Below are 27,180 nucleotides of genomic sequence, written 5' to 3' on the forward strand. Positions count from 1 at the left end.
ATCCCAGAACCCTGAGATCATGACCTGAGCCAAAGGCAGAGGCTTAATCCACCGAGCCACCCAGGAGCCCCAAGGTTCTCTGGTTTCTTAATGCATCTCTGTACAAGTTTTAGACATAACACTAAACCATGATTTTCTGAGGTAGCTCTTCTGTAACTAAGCTCCTCAGAATGAACTGCCAGAGGGTATGTTGGCTTCCCCTTTCAAGTATCAGTTGTCTGAGGAGCCTTTTTAAAAAAAATAACAACAATTTTCTCTTCTGATTATAAAGGTAATAAAAAGCTCATTATAAAGAACCAAAAGAAAAAAAGAAATCAACCATGAAGCCTACCACCCAGAGATAGCCTACTAGAGTTTCCTATAATAAAAAATGTCAATCAGCACGTTCAATTAATTTTTTTTCTTCTCCTTTTTTAAAATCAATAGCAGGTTGTGCTATCTACTCTGTGGCCAGTTTATTAACAGCTGCCAGAAAACTAATTTATTCGTTTAACCAGAACTCTGCTGAAGTACAGATTGCTCCCAACTTCTTGCCATGAAACACACAAATCTTTGTGTGTTTTCTAATTGTTTCATCAGAATAAATTCACAGAAGTAGAATTACTAGGCCGAAAAGAATGTGCACGTAAAGGCTTTGATACACTGTCAAACCACGCCCGACACCAAAATTCATTTACACCCCCACTAGCCTGTATGAAAGAACTTGTAACCCAAGGTGTGATTTGCTTGCAGGTGTTTTTAGCATTTGACAGGTTTAAAAAAAGTAAAAAGCATGACTTTTTGAATTCTCTGATTCTTTGGTTTAGAGCAAGGATAAGCATCATCTCACAAGTCTGTTGGCCATTTGAGTTTCTTCCTCTGTGAAACGCTGTGGTGTTATCCTCCGGTTCAGCCCATATATATTGATTATAAGCCTAACTGTGGCCAGGCTCACTGCTGGGCACTGGGAATACAGAAATGTACAAAAATGGAGAAAAATCTTAGGTGACATCCCCACCGACCCCAGGGGTCTCACGGATCAGCATTCTGGAAGCTGAAGAGCACCACTCAGAGCGAAGCCCTGCCTAATGGCATCATTCCAGACCAGCTGTTCTGATGGCAGCTTCCTTGCTGAGCCCTCCAGTGAGCCCATGTCACCCGCCCTCTTGAGCAATGTGGAATGACACGTACCAAGTTTACCTGAACTATCCCAAATTTTTAGGAGTAAGTCCAAGGGGAAATAAAACAGAGAAGATGGAACAAACCAATGTAATAGGGTTGGGGTGTGCTGAGCCTGTGGGGAAAGCTGTTGAGAAGGCTAAGGCTGATGACGGCTGTTGCAGGGAAGCCCTGACGAAGACGGAAAGGAGAGGTCCTCTGTCTGAGAAACATGGTGTTCTTTGTTCTCTGCGTTCCTGACTCGGGGTGATTCTAAAACAGCAAAGTCTACAGCACAGCTGGTGCGCACAGCGGGGAATCAGTGTGCCCGGACTTAGGGCACCTGTCTCAGACCTTGTCAGGGTTCAACCTCTGCATCATGACCTCGAGGACACAGGCAGGATGCTGGCCAGATGTTCTGAGGAAAAAGCTCCAGGAAATCTTTCGTACCACAAAGGACAGTACCCAGATTCGAACTCAAAGGATGAGGAGAGGCGGGACCCAGAAGCCGAAACCGCTGAAAACAAGTTCAAGAGCAAAGGGGAAGGCCTGAGCGGCGTCGGAGAATTGTTACAATCCAACCGCAGAGGCAGAGAATGGGAAAGACTCACCAGGGTCAGGGTGAGAAGAGACTGAACGGCAGTTACGGAGGGAGGAGTCTGAGGGGTGTTCAGCCGGTGGCGGGATACAAGCCGGTGAGGAGGCCCCAGCCACACCTGGAGCACCACCTGCTCCTTCTCCTGCACAAGCAGCCGCCCCCCCCCCCCCCCCCCGGCCAGGCTGATGGAGGCGGCCCCGGGAAGGAGATCTGCAGCCTGACGGGTCCCGAAGCCACCCCCAGGGCCATGTGAAGGAAAGGAAGAACCTCCGAGGGGCTGAGACAACATTTCTAAATACCGAGAGAGCTATCGCGTGGCTAGAGAACAAGACTCATTTTGGGTGATCTAGAGACAACGTGAAAAAAAGTAATCTGAACGTTAACAACGGCTGCCGTCTGCCGAGTGCCTCCCATGAGCAGACCTCATGCGTGGTCCCGCGCTCAGCCGACCTCCAGGGTCGGGGACCAAAGTGGGGACCGCAGGCACCACCACGGAGGTGGGCGGGGTGAGGCAGTGCACGTCCACACCCAGGAGAGGGCCCACACGTGGACACCGCTCGGTACAGGCGCCCATCAATCCACATGGAAACCTGCAGGGCAATGTTCACTGCGGCAGCATTCATAAAAGCCCCAAATGCCCACCAACCGATGAGCAGACACACAAAATGCAACCTCCCCACACCCTGACACACTCAGCAAAGCACGCGGGGCTGACGCCCTCAAATTCACACCCGGACTTCGAAAATACTACATGTGATGAAAGAAGTCCATCACCAAAGACCACATATGGGACGAATCCGTTCACACGAAATGCCCAGAACAGGCAAATCCACAGAGACAGAGAGAAAGTGAGTGGCTTCTCAGCCCCTCGGGGGCCGAGGGAGGGACAAATGGGGAGCGACTGCTCTCGGGCTTCTCCCAGGGATGGGAGTTCCAGCTCAGTAAAGCGCCACGGTTCAAAAGGAACCCGTTACCAGCTTCACGGGGTCGGCGCGGCTTTCTGAGGCATCTGGTTTACACACAAGGACACAGGCTCGACGATAGTGAGCAGCACATGACGGCGCCGGCATCTAAACCAGCTTGACCCCGTATTCCTCATCACTCTGCTGGTTATGCCAGGGCACGAGTGAGCGGAAGGAAAAAAAGAGGCTGGCTTCAGTGAGACAGAGGACAGCAACGTCTCACAGTGACAGCTGCGCTGGGCTGGCCGTGTGACAGCAGAGCCCACGTGCCACCAGAGGTCCCGATGGGGCCCGAGGGCGGCTCACAGGTGGCTCACAGGCACGGCAAAGGGGGGTCCCACCTTGTTCTTCTTTTACCAGGAGGGTTCACTGGATAACTCTTACTGACCTTCCAACGGGAAGGCTACTCTATTCTAAATCTCGGAACATCACAAGGGGTTTCCAAGTTCATGCTGTTTCCTTAAGCTCCACTTGGTTCCGTGTACTTGAGAAATTATGGTTGCCCTATAGTTTTTAAAAACTGTACACATCTTCCACTGTCCAAAATAACATGATTTCAATGCTGAGATTTATTTCAGTCATTTGACAGAAGAATGGGAGCAAAACAAGCCACAGAAACACTGAGGTCAGCTGGCACGCTTACCGTAAAGTTCATTTCCTTGATGGGTAGCTTCAGGTGTTCAAATCCCACAATCACGGTATACTGCGTGTAGTTCAAGTAGCCGAGGTGAGCCACAATAATTTCTGCACACTTCTGCAAAGATGCAAGGTAGAGCTGTGTCTTTAAAGCAAGCACGACTGGCCCCCCCACCAAATGACCCATGAAGTGACACATTTCAACAACAGATGAGCAGAACTAACCATCACCAGGGAACTCGCCAGAGCCCAGAAAAATTCCGATGCCAGCCAAAAAACAATTCTTAGAAAGAAAAAACCAAACGGGTATTTTTGGAAACAAATAATAGATGATTTGCAATCATTAAAATCTTTCTACTTTGGACGATTCAAAGTAACGTCACCTACATAAAAAAGTTAACAACGCCACACAAACCTGACATTCGCACACATGCACTAGTGGGGGCGGGGGGGAGCGTAGGCGAAGACACCACAGGTCAGACCCCGAGCCTCACTGTCCTCCCCACTCACTTCCACAGCTGCTGCACGATATACAGAGAGACGGCCTGGCCCCCTCCCCCAGTGCCTGCCCTTCCCCACGCAGAGCCCCAGGCCCACACCCAAGGCAAAGGCTGCAGGAGCAATGGCTAGTGTGATTACACGGGTGTGTCACTGCCTGCCCAGAGCCCCTGTCTCCTGTCTTGGGCAGTTTGGAGCCAGGTCCTCTCTGCTTCCATGTGGCCAGGTAGCCAGTGACCTGGGTGCAGCCACGCAGCCTAGCACACCCCTCAGAAGGCCTCCCGCGGTCTGACAGAGCAGTCTCTGGGTGGCGCCCGTGTGAGCCACAGCTGTGAACAGGGCAGTCACCCCTACCGTGGATCAAAGCCTCCCCAAGCCTCGAATGTCTGAGGTCAGGTAGGAAAACAGATCTGGTGTTTGCACGAAGCCTTAAAAAGATAAGCAGACGATCGGCAGACAGGGGTCCCGACCTAAGGGCCAGGGAAGAAGTCAGAAGTGGTAAGCGTGCATGTCGCCCCTGGTCTCTGCAAAACCAAATTCGCTCCTGACAGGTCATAGGAGGTCACGTGGGGACAGAGGCAGCTAAGTACTGAGCAGTACTTAGTACTCAGTGAATGATCTGTGCTGCACAGGCGGCCACGTCTTACGAGCCTGGACTTCAGAGGATCGCCTGAATTAACGGAACAGTTAGAGCTCAGCCCGCAAGTACCTTCCAGTCTCTAAGAACTACGGTGAGACCACCTGACGGTGTGGGGGTTCTCCGCTCGAGCCACGGTCTGCGTACCGATCACAATCTGCCCCTGCAAATCCCTGGTGAGAAGCCAGCATTGTCGCCCGCCCGGCGCAGACCACTTGCTACCCGAGGTGCCCAGCTAGGATAAAAGGTGGTCAGCAGCTCCAGAACAAAAAAACCCCACCTTGTTTTAAGTCAGGGTGGTAGTCCTGGGAGGGCTGGGAAGGAGCCTGCACAGAGAGAGCAGAAGAGAGAAGACCCAAGGGTGACACAGTAGAAACTGTGGGAGCGGGGAGACACCACAGCAAGCCACCAAGGGCCACTCTCGAGGTGCACAATGTGGGGAGCACTGCCAAGAAGCGACAGGGCAGACAAGCAGCCTCGCGGGCAGCCTGGCTGGTCCAAGTACAGGCCTCAGACATGGTGACCGAGTCGTCCTCGTTGGCCTGAGACTTGCCCTGGTTAGAAGAGAAAGTCCCCCACCCTGGGAAACTCCTTGGTCCTCACAAACCAGCAGGATCAGTCACATCAGCCTTAAGATCAAGTCACCGACCACCAGTTCAACATCCCCCACCCAGTGCGAGAAGGAGCAAAGCCAGGGGCGGAAGCTGGACTCCCGCCAGCCTGGGGGTGGAGGCAAAGCCTCGCCTGGGTGGTCCTTCCAGACCCTGCACCCATCGTCGCATCCATCGTCCCTCCTTTTTACGCAGCAGAACTGACCCAGCACTGACTGACAGACATGGCGGGTACTCGGCCCCCACACTGGGCACTGCACGGTCCCACAACCAGTGTCCGACTTGATCCTCGCCACCCTATGAGGATGGTCAGGGAGGGCGTAGCCCCACTATACAGATGAGGACAACATGTTTGAGAGGCTGGCCCAGCCCTCCTCTCACTGGTAACGATGGAGGCAGAGCGAGAGTCTGGTCCCTTGTGCTGCTCCCCGAGCAACACCTGCCCAGGCCCACGAGGCAGACCAGGTTGCAGAGCAGCCACCTGGCGACCTTCAAGCAGATGCCCGCAGGGAGGGACCACAGATGGGGCCATCACGCAGCAGGAACCCTCCCCCACCTGATCCCTTCCTGCCTGGACAAGCAGGCCTGCTGTGTCACGGTTCTGAACCAGGTGGCACATGGCTGCCAAGGGCACAAGCTCTAGAAGACAAAAGCATGGGCTGGAATCCCGGCCCCTGCTCACCATGTGTGTCACCTTGGGCAAGCGCTCTGATCTGAGCCTGTTTCCTCTTGTGTACAACGGGGCTCTGGTAACAGGGCCTGCCCTGTGGGACTGCGCTGGGGACCGAGGGAGACCTGGATGGACGGGAAGCCTGGCATGAGGCCTGTCAGGGCAACCACTTGCCTAACGCCCCAATCTACACATTCTCTTTCTTGATGTTCCTTGTGCTTTCCATGTGCCTCCATAACATGCTTCGTCCCAGGGGGCCTCCCTGCTCTACACGGAGCAGTCCCAGTTTTGACTTTTGGGATGCTGACAGAACATGGAACTAAGAAAATCAAAAGTGAGGGTTCCTTTCTTGCTTTGGACCACCAGGTTTCCTATCGCACAGCCACACGGAGCACCCTGAAGTAGACAAACAAGAAGGCCGCTCTCACTACGAGGCCTGGGCCTCAGCCCCCACAGGTGCCCCAGAGCAGGAAACCCAAAGCCCTGACCAGAATGCCCACAGCATAGCGGCAGACCTTCACGGGTGACAAGCAACCCGTGACAGCCATCTGTAGACACATCAGGCTGTACACACACACACACACACACACACACACACACACACACACTGAAAATAGGCATTGTGTGTGTGTGTGTGTGTGTGTGTGTGTGTGTGTGTGTGTGTGAGAGAGAGAGAATGTGTGTATGTTTATAAGAACTGAGAAGGATATCAGTGTAGAAAGTGACGTGAGTGTTCCACACCATCACTGGTATCATTCGATTCTTCTACTTAGGAAAGCAGACATGTAACAGAGTAGCACGACGAGTAACTGTTGACCATTCGAACACACTCACCCCTGCACAGGTGAGGGTCCTCATCCGATTGTGAACTTTGTTATGAATGGACATGGTGGTTCCATCTTGAGCTACACCGTCAACTTTAACAGTCATGAGGAAGCTTGTCTGAATAGATGTTTCTACAAAAGAAAGAAATTCCGTGTCAGAGACCACATCAGGCACATCACACTTGCCAAGGTGAGGGCCCAGAAGGGTCCTTCAATCACCTCAGCCTCAGCACATGTGAAAACCTCACACTTGTCTGTGAAGTAAAGCCCTTCTGTCAGCTTCTACGTCCAACCCGTTACCCTGGGGCCTACGTAAAAACCTACAGTACAGGTCCACCGATTTGGTTCATAAAAGGGCAAGCATTTCAAGGCTAATGAAATTTTATTTTTTCATTTCCCACATAAATTTCTAATAACTTTATACTAAAATAAAATTAGATTTCTTACTTTTCTGATGACATATTTTATTTTTCTGTTTTTATGCCCATTGTTTAAAAAAATCAGAGAACAAAAAAATACAAAGATATCATTAAACACAATCCCACCACCTAGATATAACCATAATTAACACGTCATGTCCATCCTTCCAGAGCCTTTTCTAGGCATACGATTATACACTGATACCAAATTTATTTATGTTTTTTTAAAGGCTACAAAAGGGGGTTAACTTTCTTGGTAATATACATTTTTTCCCACTTAACCTACTGTGGTCATGGGGTTACCTTTTCAAATTCCTTCTCAGCCAAAGAACCTCATCTGACTCCCAGAACATGGGAGATAAAGTGGGTGACCATGTCCTCGGCTCCCCCCAGGCAGCCCATAACTCCAGACGAGCAGACCCGAGGCTTCAGAGACGCAGACGCAGCAGGTCAGGTGCCTCAGCCTCGGCAGCCCCGGGATACTGAGGCCAGCTCCTCCTTGGCTGTGGGGCGGTCCCGTGCCCGGCAGGATGACCGGCACCCTCTAGATCCTAGCAGCACCCTCTGCCCCAGGGGTGACAACCGCCACGTGTCCTTGGGGGACAGAACCATCGTCTCGGGGCATCGGAACTGAAGCCTCTCCCAGAGCCCACGGACAAAGCTGCCACAGCAGGGGCGACACCGCGCAGCCACGGAGCTAAGCTGAACAGCACTCGCTGAACGCTGCATCGTGACTTTTTCTGGAAGACACTGGCATACACGTAAGGGGCTCCCAATTTGTTGCTATTATAAAGAATAATGAGCGTCCTTGTGATCCATCTTTGAGCACCTGTTCAAAGGGTTTAAAGCTCTCTCAATCTTTAAAATATGGTGCTTTGTACAAAGAAACACAATTCCACAATGTCAGGCTTCCTACCTTTCGACTGATCCAGCTCCACAACACACGTCAGCCACAGCTGCTGATTATAGGTAGACAGCGGATTTGAAAGGATTTGAATTGGCTTCAGCTAAGGCAAGAAGAAAAAAGAGTTAAATAATCCATATGATCTTTTCATTAAGTCTACCGAATACCTCATCTTAACGTACAAAATGTACATTTAGTAAAAAAAGGTTTGTGGAAGCTCTGAACAGAAACGTGTAGTTTTCCTTTAGACAAGATAAGTAAAATTCTGCCTTCCAGAAAAAGAAAAGACTAAGTTCCTATTGGAGTGCCCTCTGTCTCATGAAAACCTCTAAGCAGGCGATGTCCACTGCCTATAGCCTTGGGACCATATACCTACTTAAATAGCAAGAAAAAGCCATCCTGGAGGGAAAAAAAATTAAAAGTATATAGGATACAATGTATCATAAGATAATAAACAACACCAAGGATAGATCTTCATATTCACAAGAACCATTTCCTTGGTTCCAACATGCCAGATCAGTCGCTGTCTGCGGTCTATTGTTTTCTGCTTTAGGAAAGTCTTAATGCCCTTGGAGAGAAAAATTAGAGGAGACCCCACTGCCAATGACGCTTCTGTGCTGTGCGCTGAAAACCATTAATACCGGCTCCTAGCAGCCATGGGAGACAGAGAACATTGCTTAAGGAGCTACCCATGGTTCCAAAGAAATGTATCATTTGAATGCACAGTGTTTGAACATAAATACGTAGGATCTGTGTTTTGGAACTGACAGAAATGCCCTGTGACTGAAGGTTTGCCCGAAGCCATGAGCATTGAAACCCACCAGAGGATGGTCTATCATCTTTCAAAAGTGAGCGTGATCTTTCAGGAGCAAGTCAGTTCGGTGGGACGGCTGCTGTTTATAGTGTCCAAAAAAGAAAAAAAAAAAAAAAAAAAAAAAAAAAAAAAGAAAGAAAAAAAAAAAGGACTTACATCCTGAGAGAAAGAAATTTTGACAGACCTAACTATGTTCAGGAAACCCTGATGACAGCACCTCTTCAAATCAGGTCCTCAGGGCAAGAGGTAAAGAAAATCAAAAAACGCAAATGTCAGTGGGCTAACCAGAGGGCCTTTTCCAACTAGCAAGAGTAAGAGGAATTAAAAGGTAAGTTTTAGGACACTTTTCTTCTTTTGCTTAATTATAAGGGTGAAAACCTACCAGAGAGCTAGGATAAGGAAGATGGGGGGGTGTTGGGGATCAATCAGATTTCAACGTTATGGTGCCATGAGAATGTGGGACAAAGTTGCATTTAGTTTATAGATAAAGATATCATGTCTGGTCTGCAGCAAAAAAAGGGTTTAGTTGTTGCGCTCTCAAAATTAGCATTTGTTAAAGATTACTGAAACTCTCCGTTGGAAGGACCTTTGTTTTTCTCTAGAGATGGTGAAGAATTGACCACATTTAAGAAAGGAAAGAAAGAGGATTTTTTTTCATTTAAACTGAGTTCTTGCAGGAATACCAATCATCGGAAAGACGTGCTCCCGTTAGAAACCCCACACGAAGACCCGCATTAACTAGCGTAAACAGTAGGAAACAGACGCCCACAGGAGCACTGCCAGAACGCGCGGCCTAGGAAGACATGTGGGCATGAGGACTCAGGGTGAGCCAACCGGCATTTGGAAAGCAACTGCCGCTCCCTGGGCGGACAGCAGCATCTGCTCCAGCGCTGAGCTACTGCCTCAGGAGGGAACATCCTTCTAGCAAACAAGAGCTCAGCGGCCAGCAGCTGACCGCGGAGTGAGCCTGCGGACTGCCTAAGAAGCAAGCTGCACGGCAAGGGTGGCGCGTCCCCGGGACCCAGTGAGTGACCCGAAAGTTTATCGGGCCCTGCCAGCTGCCCCTGCGACCCAGTCTTACCTTTTTACTATTATTTAGTGAAAAATTGGCTGCAGAAGTCTGGATTACTTTGGGTCCTAAAAGTGTAACAGAGAGTAAGAAAAGTAGGTTATACTTACATCGATAATTAATTTATTGATTGTTTTTCAAATGCCAAGAAAAACTCACACATTACGTAGAGGTGGTCTTATTCTCCGGGTCAGTCTTTAGGGGACATGTAAACACACGAACAGACACACAACACCCACCCTGCTGCACCTCATGCCCTCCCGACGCAGGTGGACACGGTCTGACCACCACACACTGGGTAGGATTCCTACGGGATCTAGCTAGGCCCAAACCTCTTTGCTTTCAAGAGTGCTCGCTCAGTAGTGCTCAGATCCAAGAAACTATTGTGATACAGACATGGTCTATATATTTTGTAACGTAGAAAGATTCCTGCTAAAAAATTAAGACACATTCATCTGTTCATCCAATTAATCCAGTCTTCCAAAAATATTTATTAAGCTTAGGATATAAAAAAAAATAAAATATATGAATGTATACTCAATGTAGATTCCTGAAACAGCAGATATATAAGCTTAACAGAGCCTTACGATGAAATTTTTCAGAGCTTCGGCCTCAAAGGAAAGCAGCGTGAAGCAGATTTTAATTGAATTTATTTCATTCTACAATCACGCTCAGCTGAGAGGCTAGTTTTCTGGGCTGCCTCAGTGACCAAGGATCCTCCGTCTCGAGGAGGTACACGACTATCACAGGAGTCTGTAACGGGCTCGCAACCGATGCAGTGACGTGTCAGGGACACGCTCCTGAACGCGGAGGAGGCTGCCTCTGTGTGGGGAGGAGGCTGGCATCCTCAGCGAGGCCTGTTCTAACAGAGTCACAATCCGACAAACCCCTGCTCCAGGAGATCCGGCGGTCTGCTTTCTCAGAAAGAATTAAGAACTGGGAGTCCGAAAAGTCTAGACTCTAGTCTGAACTAACTTGGCCTTCTGAGTCTCAGTTTTCACATCTGCAAAACAAGGGTGACTGGCCCAGTGGTCGCTAAGGCGCTCCTAATTCTGAAATCCTAACGACGTTATTCCCAGAGGACTCGAGACGGTGATTCTTGTCAACCTGACTGGGCCCTGGGTGCCCAGAGAGATGGCTAAAGGGGATCCCGCTGCGTCTGTGAGGGGGTTTCTGGATGAGATTCACATTTGAATCAGTGGACGGAGGAAAGCAGACATCCCTGCCCCCGTGAGGGGGCCTCATCCGGATGGCTGAAGGCTGGAATAGGGCAAAAGGCTGAGTAAGGGAGACTCTGCTCTCTGCCTGGGCTTGTGCTCTGTCTTCAGGCTGTCCTGTTGCTACTCAGCTGCTTCCAGACACAGACTGGACCTTACCTGGCTCTCCCGAGCCTCTAGCTTGTCGATTACAGATCTTGGAATTTCTCAGCCTCCATAATCATGTGCGCCAGTTTGTTATAATAAATCTCTCTTCTCCTCCACCGTTGCCCCTCTCTCCCTCTCTTTGTGTGTGTGTGTGTGTGTGTGTGTGTGTGTACATACATACATATATGCCTCCTATTGGTTCAATTTTGTTAGAGAACCCTAATACAGAATTTGGTACTGAGAGTGGTTATAGAGGAAGAGTTCTTTATTTCTTTAAAGATTTTACTTATTTATTTGAGACAGAGAGGGAAAGAGAATGAGCAATGGGGAGGGGCAGAAGTGGGGGGGGAGAGAGAGAGAAGCAGGCTCCCCACTGAGCAGGAAGCCTGACGCAGGACTCAATCCCAGGACCTGAAAATCGTGACCTGAGCCCAAGGCAGACGCTTAACCGATTGAGCCACCCAGGCACCCCGAGAAAGAGTTTTTTCATACTGATTCTCGGGTTTCTGAAAGTGGTTCTCTAATCTGACCATGTGTAAAGATGGTACTGACTCCACGTGCAGCAGTAGAGACAGCACTGGTATGGTTTGTCAAAATATGCATGGACTCCTGATCAACTACTTACGAGAAGAAGCTAAGTGACTATTTGTGATTCTTTAGAATATTTTTGGAAAACAAACAGAATGAGGTTGACTGGTTGTTCCTAGTGTCCCGGGACAAAGTGACAGAAGAAAAGGTGAGCTCTGGGGTTTGAATTCCCAGCTCCAGTGCTACACAAATGATCTGACAGCTTCTGTGCACCCAGACGGAAGGCTTTATCGCCTGTAGCCACAAGGCTGCGTGCTGAAAACCAGGCCCAGAATCTCAGCCTGCAGCTGGCTGAATTACACCACAAGTTGCACACCAGCCTCACAGGCTGCCTCACTGTTCAACGGAGGGCACTGGCTGCGAAGCAGGGAGATCCTGGTCTGGGGACGGCAGGAAGACCCTGATGAAGCCGGGGGCGCGGAGCTGCCGAATTTCAATGCGTCGTCTTTGCCACTGGAGGAGCTCTCCCCATTCCCAGCAGAAGCAGCCCTTCCACCTCCCCTGCCTTACCTAAGCAGACAGACTCCCCTGACGGCCCCACAAGACAATGACGATTCTGCTCCGCAACCTCCCTTCTCTGACTCTAGAACCATAACTAGACTCGAGTTCCAGCGGGGCCCCAAAGGTGAGGTACGAAGTATGGCCCATGAGGAGATACACTACATACGCTCCAAAAGAACTCCACGAGTCTTCTGATTTACACAGAGAGAAATCCGGGGAACGAACACTGAGGCTAGGAAAATGGTGGCAGGAACATGAAGTTGGATGGGTCTGAATTTATGGATGCAGGCCCACCAAGGAGAGATTCTGCATTGCAAACTGGAGCTCAGGGAGTTAGGAAGGACTCTAACAGTTTGGTTGGTTGGTTAAAAACCAACAAAAGGTGGGCCCCAGTAAGCAAATCAGAAATGTCACACCTGCCTTGGTTTAATGGAGAGGAAGGGATTCAGAGGCTTAGGGAAATCAGAACATTGGGGCGGATTTGTCATTTAAGACCTGCCGGGAGACTTCAGGACACGGAGATTTCACCACCACTATGAGGAATAAATTTGTTGGTGGGGAGGGTCCCAGCACCATTAAAGAGCTCTATGACTGCCCTGCTCTGTGAACCAGATCTTACAGTAGGAACCATGGTCGCTGAACTGGGGAAGCCTAGAGCAATGGGAATGACTGGACCCCGGGAGCGGGGTAGCCAAGCAGCGGCGCTCACCCACCCAAAGCAAGGTGGGCGTGGCCACTGTAATGGACAGGAGAGTCCAGCAGCAATCAGAAGAGTCTGGCTGGCACAGACCTATGGGGCTGGCTAGCTGATTATGGTGTTCCTAGAAGTGAAATCCGCAGGAAGCCTACTAAAGTTGGACTTGACCTGTGTAAGCAGAAAAGTCTAAGTCAAGTGAACAAAAGTCTAACCTGAATCATAAAAACAGAGAGTCACAGCTCTTCAGTAGTTTCCAGATTTGAACCACTTTGCAGACCCAAACCTCCAGAAGACTGGGTTCCATTAAGAAAGCACCCCAGTCCACTGCCAAAAATGTAGACTGCTAAATCATTTTCCCAAAGGAACCTACAGCTTTTTTGCCAAGATAACGGCACATTGGGGAAAAGGAAATACATGTTGGGCTCCCCTGGACACTGGCTCTGAACTGACCTCAATTTCAGGAAACCCCAAACATCAGTGTGGTCCACCAGTCAGAGGAGCGACTTATGGAGGTCAGGCAATCAATGGGGCTTTAGCTCAGGCACGTGTCACAATGGGCCCAGTCGGTCCCTGAACCCATCCTATGGCTGACTCCCTAGTTCCAGAAGGCATAATTGCAACAGATATACTCAGCAGCTGGCAGAATCCCCATATTGGTTCCCTGCCTTGTGGAGTGAGGGCTATTCTGGCAGGAAGGCCAACTGGAAGTCACCAGGACAGCCTCTACCTACAAAAATACAATCAAAACCAGTGTCACATTCCTGACTGCAGACATCAGTGTTCCCATCAAGGGTGTTAAAGATTTCTATCACCCCCATTCATGTCGCCTATCTGGCCAGGGCTAGGTGGCTCTTGGAGAGGACAGTGGAACACCATCAGCTGAACCAGCCAATGATTCCAACTGCCACTGCTGTACTCGCATGAACAAAGTCACACATCCTCTCGCATTCGCTCCGGCAAATACCGTTCTCTTTGTCCCTGAAAACAAGGCCCACCAGAAGCCAGGCCAGCAATACACCTTCACTTCCCTGTCCTGCCCCAAAGGTTTGTAACTCCCAGCTATTCAGCACAGCTTGCACAGATCTTGGCCATCCTTCCTTTCCACAAGCCATCGTGCTGGTCTATCTCATCGTGACGTTATGCCGACCAGACCTGGTGAGTAAGAAGTAGCAAACTACCCTAAATTCTTTGGTAAGACACTTGCATGTCAGCAGACGGGAAGTAAATCTGATTGAAAGGCAGGGGCCATCTACCTTAGTGAAATTTCCAGGGGTCCCCTGGTATGCACCATAGAGAACTATCCCTTCTAAGGCAAGAGATAAACTGTTGTGTTTGGCTCCCCTACAATGAAAACAGAGGCATGATGCTTGGTGGGCCTCGCCTCTGTGCGTTTTAGAGGCAACATGTTCCTTGTCTGGGTGTGACACTTTGGCCTATTTATCTAGTGACCCAAAAAGGTGCAAGTTTTGATGGGGCCCAGAACAAGAGAAGGCTTCCTGGCAGGTCCAGGCTGCGGTGCCGGCTGCCTACGCAGGTGCCGTTCGATCCGGCAGACACAGAGGTGTCTGAAATGGCAGGAGAAGACAGGGAAGCCACTCTGAGATCTCGGCAGGGCCCTAAGGATGAGTCTTCGTGTGGGCCCTTGGGACTCTGGAGCAAAGCCTTGCCCTCCTCCGCATATGCTCTCCTTCCGAGACACAGCTCTTGGCTTGCTGCTGGGCCTCAGCAGAGACTAAATACGTACCCACAGGCCCCCAAGCTACCATGAGACCCACAGTGCCCACGGTGAATTGGGCACACATGGCAACACTCCATCATCAAATGGAAATGGTACCGTCCGCGCAGGCCTGAGCAGGCCCTAAAGGCACAGAAAAATCTCTCTCTATTAGTACCACATACATCCTATTGGTGTTTTTCTCTGAAGAACCCTAATACCAGTACTCGCTGGGAAGAAGGGATGTGGGAAACCTGACCTTGTTTTTCTGATCTCAGCTGGGGTGCATCACTTCACTTCTGCAAGAAGTGGAAAAGGCTGCGTATTATCATGGGACGCTGCAGCAGACAGTGGCTTAGGGATGGAAACAGGAACTGGCTGAGGTCCCGTGAGACTCCAGTTGCGAGCCTGTCAATGCCTGTCCCACCCATCCTCAAAGGACAGTTAGGAAAACTGAGTAAGATGACTGCTATGTCCTGTGCTGGGATTAACGTGACTTATCCCTTGGTGACGTCACGGGAAGGAAAAGAGAAAGCGGCTCCAGCAGCTGTTCTCACCATCATGTGCCTCATCAGCAGGCAAACGGCACCTAAGCGACCACCCTCACGCCCAGCTTCCTGGGACCAATCACCAGCCCCAGGCCAGAGGGGGTTCAGAAACTCGCCTTCGGAGGCACAACTGCCTCTGGGACAGGCCAAGCCTCATGTCGTTCACGATTTAACATGAAACACCATAATTAAATAAACACCTACCAGAAATCACACTCACTAAACAGGATACTTAAGAGGGCAAGAAGAAACAGCTGAGGCAGGTCCTGGGCTCCTACCCCCTGGATAGGGCTGAAGAGACCGGGTTGCTGGGAGCCTTACAAAAATGGGCCGACTCCTCTCATTCTGCCTTCCATCAGTGTGAAATGGGGTTGGACTGGACCATTTCAAAGGCATTTTGGAAGCTAAAATCGTATGGTGTGGCTCTTCCCCTCAAACTACGTGCCATGGAAGCCCGGGGCACCGGGGCCCGGAGCACAAGGCCAAAGCCAACCTGCAGGCTCCCTCCTGCTAAGAGTTCGGGGCGTCACCAGAGCCGCCTCCCGGCTCCCCTTGGTCACCCCAGCCCCGTGCTCATGGCTGTCTCACGCCCCCCCGCCCAAGAATGTGCTGCACTGGACCGTTTACCAGGCTGGGGCCCCCATCAGTCACATGTTCTGGACACAGAAATGTCTGACTGTCCAACAAACAGTGCGCGGTCCAGGCCACCCAGTGCTGCAAAGCTGAACTCCAGCCCTGGTCGCTACGAGGGGTGGGACCCGGGTCACCCCCTGCCCAGCAGGTTCAGAATGAAGTGGCACGTCACTCTCCACTCAGGGGCCCTTAGCAGGGGACAGGGGTGGGTATAGCTTGGCCGAGCCAAAAGCCACGTGCCAGGGTGACTGGAAGTGATACAATGACCAGGAACCGCACCTTACCTCTGATCCCAATGAAGACGGTCAGGCCAAAACAGACGAAGAAGACGACAAACACGAGGACAAAGTGGCGCTTGGACAGCGTGTAGAGCCGCATGGGCGCCAGCCTGCAGAGAAGTCGGGGGTAGGGGGAGGTGAGACAGGGGGCTGAGTCCACAGGAGCCCCCAGCAACACCCCAGGCTACATCAGGTTCCCCTCCCAGAAGCAGAGCTACTCGAAGCCTGGGTGACCTGCCTGACAAAGCTGCCTGCGTCACCTCAGAGCCCCCTGGTGGGCGACTGGCCGGCACGTCAGGACACCCCGCCCTGTAGGTGGCCAGCCAGACCCACTCCCCACGGCACGGCAGTGTGCCGAGGCGTCGGTGCCCACGACAGTGTGTTTCATTCACCAGGCCACACGTGCGGCGGCTGGACCCCCTCCACCGGCGCCCACCTCCAGCGGCCAGAGCAGAGCCTAAGGGCAAGGGCGAGGGTGACCCCGAACCACTCCAGCCAACACGTGGAGCTGGGAGCCGGCACCATCAAGCCCAGATCGGAAACTGCGGGTGCTACCAGCGGTCCTTGGGGTGGCCCGCAACGTGGCTTCCCCGCCTGGGGCTCCTCACCACCCCTCGCCTACATCGGTCCTCCCGGTGAAGCTCGGCCTGACTCTGGCTCTGGGGTCTGGGGTCTGGTTCTGATGCCACTGAGCAAGCTGCCCGCGCTCCTCGGGGACTTACACCAGGGCGCAGGGCACCCAAGCGGGTCCGTCCCAACACCCCCCCACAGTCAGGAGGTCCCCGCCTATTCACCCCTACTTTGTCCTCTGCTCAGAAGAAAATGGCAGTGGGGGAGGGATCAGTTCTCTTCTAGAATTCCCCACCTGAGGTGTCAGTAAACAAAAGAAAAACCCATGAAGGACGAGACAATAAATGTCTGAGGCTTGGCCGGCCACACGGCGTCCGTCGCCAGCCCTCAGTGCTGCCTCCACACGTAGCCCAGACGTCACGTACGCGCGGCTGTGTTCCCATTCAACCCCACCACGAAGAGGTGGAGGGCCAGCTGTGGCCCCCAAATGGCCAACCCCTGCCCTATAACCTACAGTGGAGACCAAAAAATCCAAAGAGATGAGAACGGGGGTGGGGGGGGAAGGGGGTGTTTTGCTTTGGTTTTTAGATTATTTCTATTCCCCGACCATTTCCTGGTGTTGCGAGCTGAGACAGGAGGAGGAACTCCTGCCTCAGGAACAGCACACACCCCAGGACAGGGAAAACCAGGCTTAGCCCTGAAACTGAGGGAAAGGTTATTTGCTTTTATGGTGCCTGGTGCACACGTGCAACCTCTCCTTTACGTGGCTCGAGATTCCAGCTCCTGAGCAGGAAGTCAGCTGGTTGGTATTTCGGGGCAAAGGTCGGAGCCCATAAGCCACCTCTGCTCAGATGTGGCTTTGCAGATTACCAAGCCGGCTCCCTCCCAACAGGACTCACCAGGCCTTTGGGTGAGTGAACTCTCAGGTCAGTGTCACCGTGTTTCACAGAATGACGGCATGAGAGAAGGAATGAAGGAATGCATACCTCTGTCATTTTCTTGGGGAAGCAGGTCCAAAGGCCACCCCACAAATGACCTTGCTATGCATGAGAAATGAGTAGCCTGACCCCAACTCCAATTTGGTACCCTAAAGTTTTGTTTTGTTTTAAGATAGATTTATTTATTTATTTATTTATTTGAGAGAGAGAAAGAGTGTGAGAGGGGACAGTGGGGAGGAGGGGGCAGAGGGCGGGAATCTCAAACACAGTCTTAGCCGAATGTGGAGCCTGACGAAGGGCTCAGTCTCACAACCCTGAGATCATGACCTGACCTGAAGTCAAGAGTCAGACACTTAACTGACTGAGCCACCCAGGTGCCCCGGAACCCTAAAGATTTTAAGAGACCTGAAAGCCTTAAAATAGTAGAACCAGAAAGGACCTCAGGGAGGAAGTCCAAGCCCTTCCTTTGACTTACACACGGGGACACTGAGGTCCAAGAGTGCGGAACACTTGCCCAAGATGTCACAGCTCTGCCCCTGGCGGTAACTGCCGATCCCCAGGAAGGAGGCTGGGGGGAGCAGGAAGAGCTGAGGGGACCCACCCCCACGACTGCATTTCTGGGGAAAGCCCTGGGGAGGCGGCGCCGGCGTCAGAACAAGGTCCTCTTTGTCATTGCTCTGCTGTCTGCTGGTGTCGAGACCAAGAATGCGGTTCCTCTGCACAGCCTGCAGAAGGGAGCGCGCGGGCATTTTCACTTCGAAAAAACCCAGCATGACGCTGACTGGACTAGATGCTAGGAAAGGCAGCTAAAGTCTATAGTTCACAGGACTACACCCACGTCGTTCTCTTAGTTTTGATAAACGTGCCACGGTGCGGAGACGCAGCATGAGGGGAAGCTGGCTGATGGGTGTGCAGACCCTCTACTCTTCTGCCAGTCTCCTTGTAAATCTCAAGTTATTTCAAAACTTACCCAGAATCATCTACAGCACCCCTAGTCTGCTGCTCTCACAGCGACCTGCCCACCCCAGCCCAGCCCGGGGCTCTGAGGGGCACAGAGGGCTCCCAGCACAGGCGAGAGCCCAGAAGAGGTTACTTGGAGGCAAAAAAAAAAAAAAACCAGAGTAAAAATAATTATATTTAAATTTTGATTTTTTTAAAAAAAGATTTTATTTATTTGACAGACATAGATCACAACTAGGCAGTGAGGCAGGCAGCGGTGGGTGGGGAGGAAGCAGGCTCCCCGCTCAGCAGGGAGCCTGATGCGGGTCTCCATCCCAGGACCCTGGGATCATGACCTGAGCCGAAGGCAGAGGCTTTAACCCACGGAGCCACCCAGGCGCCCCTGAATTTTGATTTTTAAACACTATCATTAAAACATATTATCGGTGACTTGGTAGGAAAGCAGTTATTTAGCCTGAGAGGGAAGGGGAGGAAAGAAACCAGCCAGGCCCCCCAAGAACACAAGGTCAAGTTCCTGCAGCACATGCCCACTGAGGGGCGCTGTGCCATTCCCCCCACCCCTGCCCCGGGGCTCAATACAAAGCTAGCGCTTCCCTTTTTTAAAAAAATTATTTTATTGGGGCGGCTGGGTGGCTCAGTGGGTTAAGCCTCTGCCTTCGGTTCAGGTCATGAGCTCAGGGTCCTGCAGGGAGCCTGCTTCCCCTCTCTCTCTCTCTCTGCCTAGCTCTCTGGCTACTTGTGATCTCTCTCTCTCCGTCAAATAAATAAATAAAATCTTTAAAAAAATTATTTTACTAACATATAGTTATTATTTGCCCCAGGGGTACAGGTCTGTGAACCATCAGGCTTAAACACTTCATAGTACTCAACGTAGCACATACCCTCCCCAATGTCCACAACCCAGCCACCCTCTCCCTCTCCTCCCACCCCCATCAACCCTGTTTATTTCATGAAATTGAGAGTCTCCTATGGTTTGTCTCCCTCCTGATCCCATCTTGTTTCATTTTCCTTCCCTCCCCCCCACAACCCCCCACCCTGCCGCTCGAATTCCTCATATCAGAGATATATGATAATCACTTCCCTTTCTTAAAACTGCCACTTACATCCAATTTATTACAGATTCTCCTGGTTCAGAAATGAGGCCTATTCAATGGAAAAAGGACAGAGAAAGCAAAAGAAGCCCCCTGCCCAAGGAAATGTCACTGGGCACAACCACGTCCATGAGCTCGGCTTGCTGGGCACCGGCTGGGCAGGGAGCCACATTTCTGTGTTTTCACCTTCATGATGAGCAGTAAACCTTTCCAGGCTTCCTCAGCTGGGGGGTCTGGGCTCCAGAGACCCCCTCCAGCCACAGGATGTCATGGGCCAGGGCTAGCACAAAGATAGCTCGGTTCCACGCAACGGTGCTTCCCCCCCACAGCTCCTTCCACTCTCAACTTCATGTCTAAACACTTTGAAGCAGTTCGCCAAAACTCTAGAGACTTCCAAAACCTCAGGATATGTTCCTATTCAAGACAAATCAGAGGTCTACACTGTTGTTCCGTCACAGCAGTGAACCGAGAGATGCTGACATGAAGACATTAGTAGAGTCGAGCCCCGCCCCCACCGGGCCGGTCTCGCTTCACATCCCCTAGTCCCAGCTGCCCCACAGCTTCCTGCTCAAACCACGCTCCCAGTCATTTCTCTGCTTACCTCCCGCTTCACCTCCCACCTGAAACACCAATGTGTTTCTAACCATCAAGCTAACCTAAACTGGCGGCCCGGGCCAGTCCCTGTGAGTAGACAGCCTATACGCCCTCCGATCAGGCCACCAACAGAGGAATGCTCTGTAAACGCTCAGAGGCAAGACTGTGATGCCCAAAAGGCACGGAGCCCATCCCCAAAGAGCCCTCTGACCCAGGAGCCTTAACCTAACATCCTGCATGTCAACCTCCACTGGCACCCATCCCCTTCCGGGACCCACACTGTGTGGACTCTCCAACCCCGGGTGGTCTCCTGCTCCCTCCTTCAGGCCCCCTCCCACCTCCAAGAACTGTCCCCAAGCCCCTGTCTGCCCTGATTCTGTTCTGAGATAGAGTCTCCCAGGATGTTTTCACTCAGGAATCCATACCACTTTACAGTCAATAAGTTTAAACCTGAACCCATTAAAGCACAAAATAAATGAAAAAGCTGCTTCCACTGCCCATTTCCTGCCTCTATCCTTTCTCCAGCCCCACATCCTGAAACCTTGGGGTCACCTCTGAGGATGCTCGCCTCTCAGTAGTCCTGCGCCTGCAGCGGGCCAAGCAGAGAGGCACCCTGCTTCCTAACTTTTCCTTCCCAGCACAGCCACTGTGCTGGCCTCCCAGACGCTGCCTCTGCCGTGCTGTGACACCGCTGGCATGCGACCCCGCACAAGAAGCCTCTGGCTCCCCACAGCCACTCCATCAAGGTTCCAGATACCTCCCTGGGATTCCTACCATGCTGCGTGTACCTCCACGTGAGTTACCACCTCCCCCGGTCATCACAGCTGCCTCCGAGGTAGGCACGACCACTACGCGCATTTCCCAGATGCGCTCAGGCTGAGGCAGCGTTCAAACCCAAGCACCAGCATCCGGGGCTTAAATTCTGCTCCCAGCATGGTCAAGCCGGACTCTGGACCAGTCCTTGCAAACGCTGCTCTCCTGATGGGAAATGCTCTCTTCTCACCACCAAACCATCGAAATCGGACTCACCAGGGCGCACCTGCATGTCCCACCTCCTCCAGGAAGCTTTCCCACCCTTAGCTGCCTCTCGTAGCTGTAACCTATTACAACAACACGGCCGAGCGCCTGAAGACAAAGTACCATCTATCTGTGTGGACGCCAGACACGGGGAAACACCCACGCAACCTTCATTCGTTATCTCCCAAGTGTTCCTTTTCCTCCCAAGTGTTCCCCCCAATTGGCACAAGCTACTAGGGAGCAGGGAGGGGACTCCCCCTTTCCCCAAACAGCCTGGCCAAGTCAAGCACAAGGGCTAGTGGAATCTTCTCCCTGGATAATCACAGCAGGAAGGCCTCGAGCAGCACCCTGCCAGCGCAGGACAGCTGTCCCTCCTTTTTCTCTTCTCAAGGGGACCCATACGCCAATATTCATCTCCAGGCCACATCTCTTCTCACATGCAGGCATTTAATACACATACTGGAAAATGCAGGCCTCCTGGGAGCCCCCAGGCCTTTGGAAGACCATTCAAATGCAGTGGAACAGACCATCCCCTTATCGTCGGCTTGGACTTTTTAGGTCCCTTCTAAATTAACCTCAACTTTGTGGGTGATTTAAAATATCACAGACATCTTTTCTAGAAAAACTAAAAACACCTTTATCGGAAAGCCAGTCCCCCCGATGCATAGCCATAATCCAATCTCCGTCAGCCATGTGTGCCCATCTTGCGCATACTTCCTAACCATTTCCCAAGGAACCGCTTCCAAGTTCCGTGAAGCCTGTGCGGCCAACCAGACCCACAACAAAAGCAGGAGAACCACCCTGCAGAGCTCAGTGCGGCAGGACGCCTGCACTGTCTTGCTGGGACACACCTGCACGATGCTGCCCTTTGCCCTCTTCCCTTTCCAGCTCTCCCTCCCCAGTGACCTCCTCCTGCTTCAGGCTTTAGAGACAATGCAGGTGCGAACAATTCCACGTTCATAGTTCAGCCCAGCTGAGCCCCAGACAGACAGAAACGTCTACCTGATCCTCCCACTTGGATATCCAGTAGGCAGCTCTGAGTGTGATGCGTCCAAAGGCAGACTCCGATCTTCTGCTGACCCCTCCTGCATTGTTCCCAGCCCCAGGAAGTGGCCACTCCAGCCTTCCAGGGGCTCAGGCCAAGGACTCAGTCGTCCTTTGACCTCTGTCTTCTCCTCACTCCCCACATCGAATGCACCCACAAAGTCTTCCATCTATAGGGAGTCTCGGCCCTTCCCAGCTCTCCAGTCAGGTCCTGCCATGTTTCACTGGACTGCAGTGGCCTCCCCTCATCTTTCTGCTTTGGCCTTGGCACCCACACTCTGCTCTCCACACAGCTGTTCTGAAAGCCAGGTGCGTTCACTCTCAGTCCAGAACTCTCTGGTGGCTTCCTTATCACCGTGACAGCCAAACACTTCACGACCAACTGTTGTTGACTCGCCTATGAACATGTTTATGGGTATTTCTTTGAACACAATTCTCCCACCACAATCCCCACTTCATTCTAAAGAAGGAACAGGAGCCATGGGAGATGAAGGGATTTTCTCTGGAGCAGGGCAGAGGCTACCACAGCTGTCTGCCGACTCCCCTCCCCAGCTCCCCTGCCAGGGAGACCAGCCTCGCTTTCCCAGCCCCCCTCCCCACCACAGCGCAGAACCTGAGGGAAACCTGCCAGGCACCTTGAGAAAAGGTTTCCCTGCCTAATGAAAGTATAGGTGAGAGGGAAGGGCCTCCTCTGTCTTCAGTGGGCACAACCATGCAGGTAAGCACTGAGTGGCTATGGCCACATGACCCCTAAAAGGGTGGACACTGCAACAGGCCAGGACTGAGGACCAAAGATGGAAGCCACTTAGGCCACCAGAGACACAGAGCCACTGAATTAACCCACAGTTCATTAATTATGAATTAACCATAATTAATTAACCCTGAATTAGCCACTGAATTAATTAAGGGACAAGCTTACTTCAACTTGGGGACACCCCGTTACGTAAGCCACTTCTCATGGGTATTCTATTGAAACCAAAAGCTTCCTCTTCGATATGCATACCAGAAAAAGAAAAACCACAATTAAAAATGAAACACAAGATACTAAGTCATACAGCTATAGAAACCTCCCAGTCCAAGGCATCTGCAACTGTCCTGTCACAGTGTGAGACAGCCACCAAGCATCTTAGTCACTAAGACGTTGGCCTTCCTAGTTCCATCAATGATTGGGCACTGAGTACTTCTCCTCCCCTTGGCCCCCAGGCACCCATTGTTCTCCGCCCAGCCAAGGTCCTGCCTCCCCTGAGGCCGTCCCCAATCACTCTGAGAAGGCAACTGTCCCCTCAAATGCAGGACGGGAGGCACATGCCCATTTCTGGATTTCTGTGTGGGTGACAACCGTTCAGACTTCCACTCCTCTCCCGACCTGGAGCTCCCCTCTGGTCTTTCAGAGCCCAGCGCTGAGCCTTACAAATGGCAGGCCATTAACTCTAGATTCCTTAGTCCAAAGACTATTGATTCCTACCACTTCTATGCAAGCTTCCCTGGTTTTACTTTCGTTTCCTCCATATTCTACTATTTTTCCTGCTACAACAGAGTAGAGACACTGAATTGCAAACTTAAACTTTTTCTCCCACTGTTGTCTTTTCATGTTTTTATGGCCCTGACCTTTGCACTCTGGGTCTGGGAACTGGCCAGAGCAGCTCCAAGCAAGTGCCTTCCCCTGGCACACACCCTCAGTCAGTCCCCTGTTGGCCCACTGGAAGGCCAGTGCCACCATCAGGGCCGCCGAGCCTCCAGCACTGCTAGAGCCAACATTACTTTACCACTAGACACCTCCCCTCCCACGCAGGCCCCATAAGAGTTAATAAAACAGCACTAGAGACAAGCCGTGGGGGAGGCACCCGCTCAATGAGTCCCTTCATGGGCCTGAAGCAGAATGATCCTGAAACGGACAGACTTGGCTGAGCAAAGAATGCAAGAAAACCTCAGGGCGCTTTCAGCGCTGTGGTTGGAGATGGACAGAATCTGCCTTTTGCAACCCTCCGTGACAGCCAGCACCTGCAGGAAGGCAGGAGGGGACCGCAGCCAGGAGGCCCAAGCACTTCTATAAATACGTACTTTATCTGGCCTCATCAAGTCACGATAGAGTAGGTAGGTAAGACTGAAAATATTTCTGTTATCACAGATTTTGCTACTTGTTCAACTCGTTCCCAGATTTCCCACTCTAGAACCAAAAAATTAGCATCTGGGCAGTGGGAAGGGACTTTTAATCTCTCGGTGCATTCCCATGTTTTAAGCAAAGATTTTGTTTTTCTTTCATAATCTGTATAAAAATAATCTCTTCTCCCATGGTCCAAAGCGCTGGCCTGGTGCCTGTCAGCCTGGCTTCAGATCCTGGCTCCCTCACTCGTAAGGCAGACAACTGTGGGCAAGCTTGGTAACTCTCCGGGCCCCAGCATCCTCCTCTGTAAATCAGAGACAAGCAGAATACCCCCAGGGTCGTTGGGGGACATAGATGAAAGCATGACGAGCCCAGGACGGTACGGTAAGCATACAGGAAGAACTCAGTCAGGTTCATTACAGTAGTGAGGTTGTGCGTTTCCCCCTCCCACTTTTTCTTAAAAAAAAAAAAAAAAAAAAGTCTTCATCCTACCTGTATCTGAGGATCTTCTATGTAGTATCTCCCCTCCTCCAGCTCAGAACTCACCCAACTGAAGAAAAGGGCAGTTGTCACTCCCTAAGCACCTACTTGGGACGGCAAGGTGCTGTCCTGCAAGGCAGGTATTATCCGCCCTTTGACATCCGGGAATACAAAGGCCCAGGGAGGCCTTTGCTGCTGAGGTCGCAGCTGGCAGGAGGTGGAGGTGGGATTTGAACGCCCAAGAACAGAGGTGGAAAGGAGGCCCACCTCTCTCTCTCGCTCTCTCTCTCTCATTCTTTGGCTCCCTCACCAAAATCTTCCTGTTTTAAACCTATCACTGAATGGGTTTTGAGAAGAAAAAACTCTAAGGCGAAGAACAGAATAAGAACACTGAAATTCCAATCAGTGAAATATAGTGAATATATCTGAATTTCAAACTTGAATATATTACAAACAACATCATTACCTATTCAAAAAAGCCATTATGCAAACAAAGCCCAACCACCTCGATATGTATTTTAATGAACACGAACATTTTAATGTGCCCCTCTACCCTCCTCAGTGAATTCACATGGATCTGTGCCATGCTGCAAGCCCCGCGACTCACACCCAGGACTGTGAGACTTGGGCCACCGAATACCCTTCCTGGGGCAAAGAGAACAAGGAAGCAGGCCACACACCGGTCAGCGTGGGCAAGGTGCCAGCCAAGGGCAGCGCCCTGGCCCTGCTCCAGGCAGTGCATCCGGTGGTGAAGAGCCCAGGGTCTGACGGCGGACTGCGGGGCTGCAGCAGGAGGACCCGGCGCGAGCCACTCTCCTTCTCACAACCGCCGCTCCCTGAACTACCAAACGCCCAACACCAAAGGGCCCCTGGCCCAGGGCTGCAGTGGTAACTCAGCGAGCTATGACACGAAAGCCCTTGCAAGTGCCCCGTCATGGCCAGCTGCTGCGAGTGTTCACGTCACGAACGTGGGCTCTGGAGCCAACTGCTCAGGCTGAAGTCTCAGCTCTGCGATGTGCTGTGACCTTGAGAAACTCAGGTGACTTCTCTGCACCTCGGTGTTGTCATCTGTCGTATGAGAATGCTAAGAGAAACTTCTTCACAGGGAGGGTCGCTGTGAGGATCCCATGAAATGGCATACATAAGGCGCTCACAGCGGTATCTGGCACAGGGTAAATACTTATTTTTTATTAGCTCTAGAGATCATTTTGGTTCAAAAAAAAAAAAAAAAAAGGTTCCTAAGGGACGCACTCTTAAAAAACTGCCATTTCAAGAATAGGATACTGACCCAGGCCTGGTATCCCCTCAAACACGGGGACACTGGAGGGCCTGGGACACAGAAACCACAACAAGGTTTGTGCTCATTTGTCTGTGCCGCCCCTTCACTGCTGGCAGCAGGGGAACCTACTTAATGCGCTCGGCACTTAAACGCACCCAGGATGAAAGGGACACCCCTAAAATGCACTTTTTCAAAACTGGTTGCAAATATCAAGCAACACACACACACAGAACCCCAACCTTCTGCCAGCCTGCAGGGAAAGGCAAGGGCAAAGCAACAAATGAACTGAGAAATCCCAATGATGACGTGTAGCGCTGCAGCTCAAACCGGAAGTCACGGTAGCAAGTGTCCGAGACCCGCTCTGCCCTGCACTACACCGTCCTCTCCTCCTGAACCCCCAGCACCGGGCCCTTGCCTGGCATGATGAGAAAAGGTGCAGAGTTCGCAGGAAACGTCAGTGTACAGCTTCTAAGAACCAGGAACTCTTCACCCAGACTGGTTTTGATAGCGATCTCTCCTGCCCTTTTAAAAAAAAAGTAGGCTGGGCCGCCTGTGAGCAGGAGGTCCAGGAGGTCCAGCAGGGAAGTGACAGCGCCACTGACCCGCGCCATCCCCCACCCGCGAAGCCCAGAGCCTCCCTGCGGCTCATTTCCCCTCCGCCCTCCCCCACCTCTCCCCCACCGCTTTCTTTCTCTGGCTTCTCTTCCTGCTCCCGTCCCTTCCCAGCTTTCTCACCCTGGGATTCTCGGGGTCATGTGGCAACAAGAGCACTTGTTCTCGTGGCCTCTGTTACAGAGTCACAACTGGCCACAACTCCAGAAGGCATCTTCAGGCACATTCCAGCACGCTGCTGACAGACACCATGAAGGAATGGTACCCCAGAGCTGTACAGAGGCCGTAATGCCAACCCCCCTCTGCCTGGGGTATAATTAAGAGAAAGACCTTTAAAACACCCACATTTTATGCCGCCCTGGCTTCCTCTGCTGAAGTGAATAACCGAA

At 51.6% G+C, this 27,180-nt stretch overlaps 1 protein-coding gene across 1 annotated transcript in view; it reads right to left on the reverse strand.

Annotated features, from left to right (window-relative positions):
• The window catches only part of LOC111158691 (transmembrane protein 181), a 50,207-nt gene extending 24,164 nt beyond the window's left edge, over positions 1-26,043 (reverse strand). The window contains exons 1-6 of the mRNA XM_022520897.1: positions 25,940-26,043; positions 16,109-16,212; positions 9,792-9,847; positions 7,909-7,999; positions 6,584-6,705; positions 3,341-3,451 (exon numbers count right to left, since the gene is read on the reverse strand). Coding sequence (XP_022376605.1) covers positions 3,341-3,451; positions 6,584-6,705; positions 7,909-7,999; positions 9,792-9,847; positions 16,109-16,212; positions 25,940-26,043 — 588 coding nt within the window. The remainder of the gene's footprint in view (positions 1-3,340; positions 3,452-6,583; positions 6,706-7,908; positions 8,000-9,791; positions 9,848-16,108; positions 16,213-25,939) is intronic.
• Positions 26,044-27,180: the final 1,137 nt, after the last annotated feature.

The sequence above is a fragment of the Enhydra lutris genome, unplaced genomic scaffold (genome assembly GCF_002288905.1).
Source record: "Enhydra lutris kenyoni isolate GAN:26980312 unplaced genomic scaffold, ASM228890v2 scaffoldscaffold62, whole genome shotgun sequence".
NCBI lineage: Eukaryota > Metazoa > Chordata > Mammalia > Carnivora > Mustelidae > Enhydra > Enhydra lutris.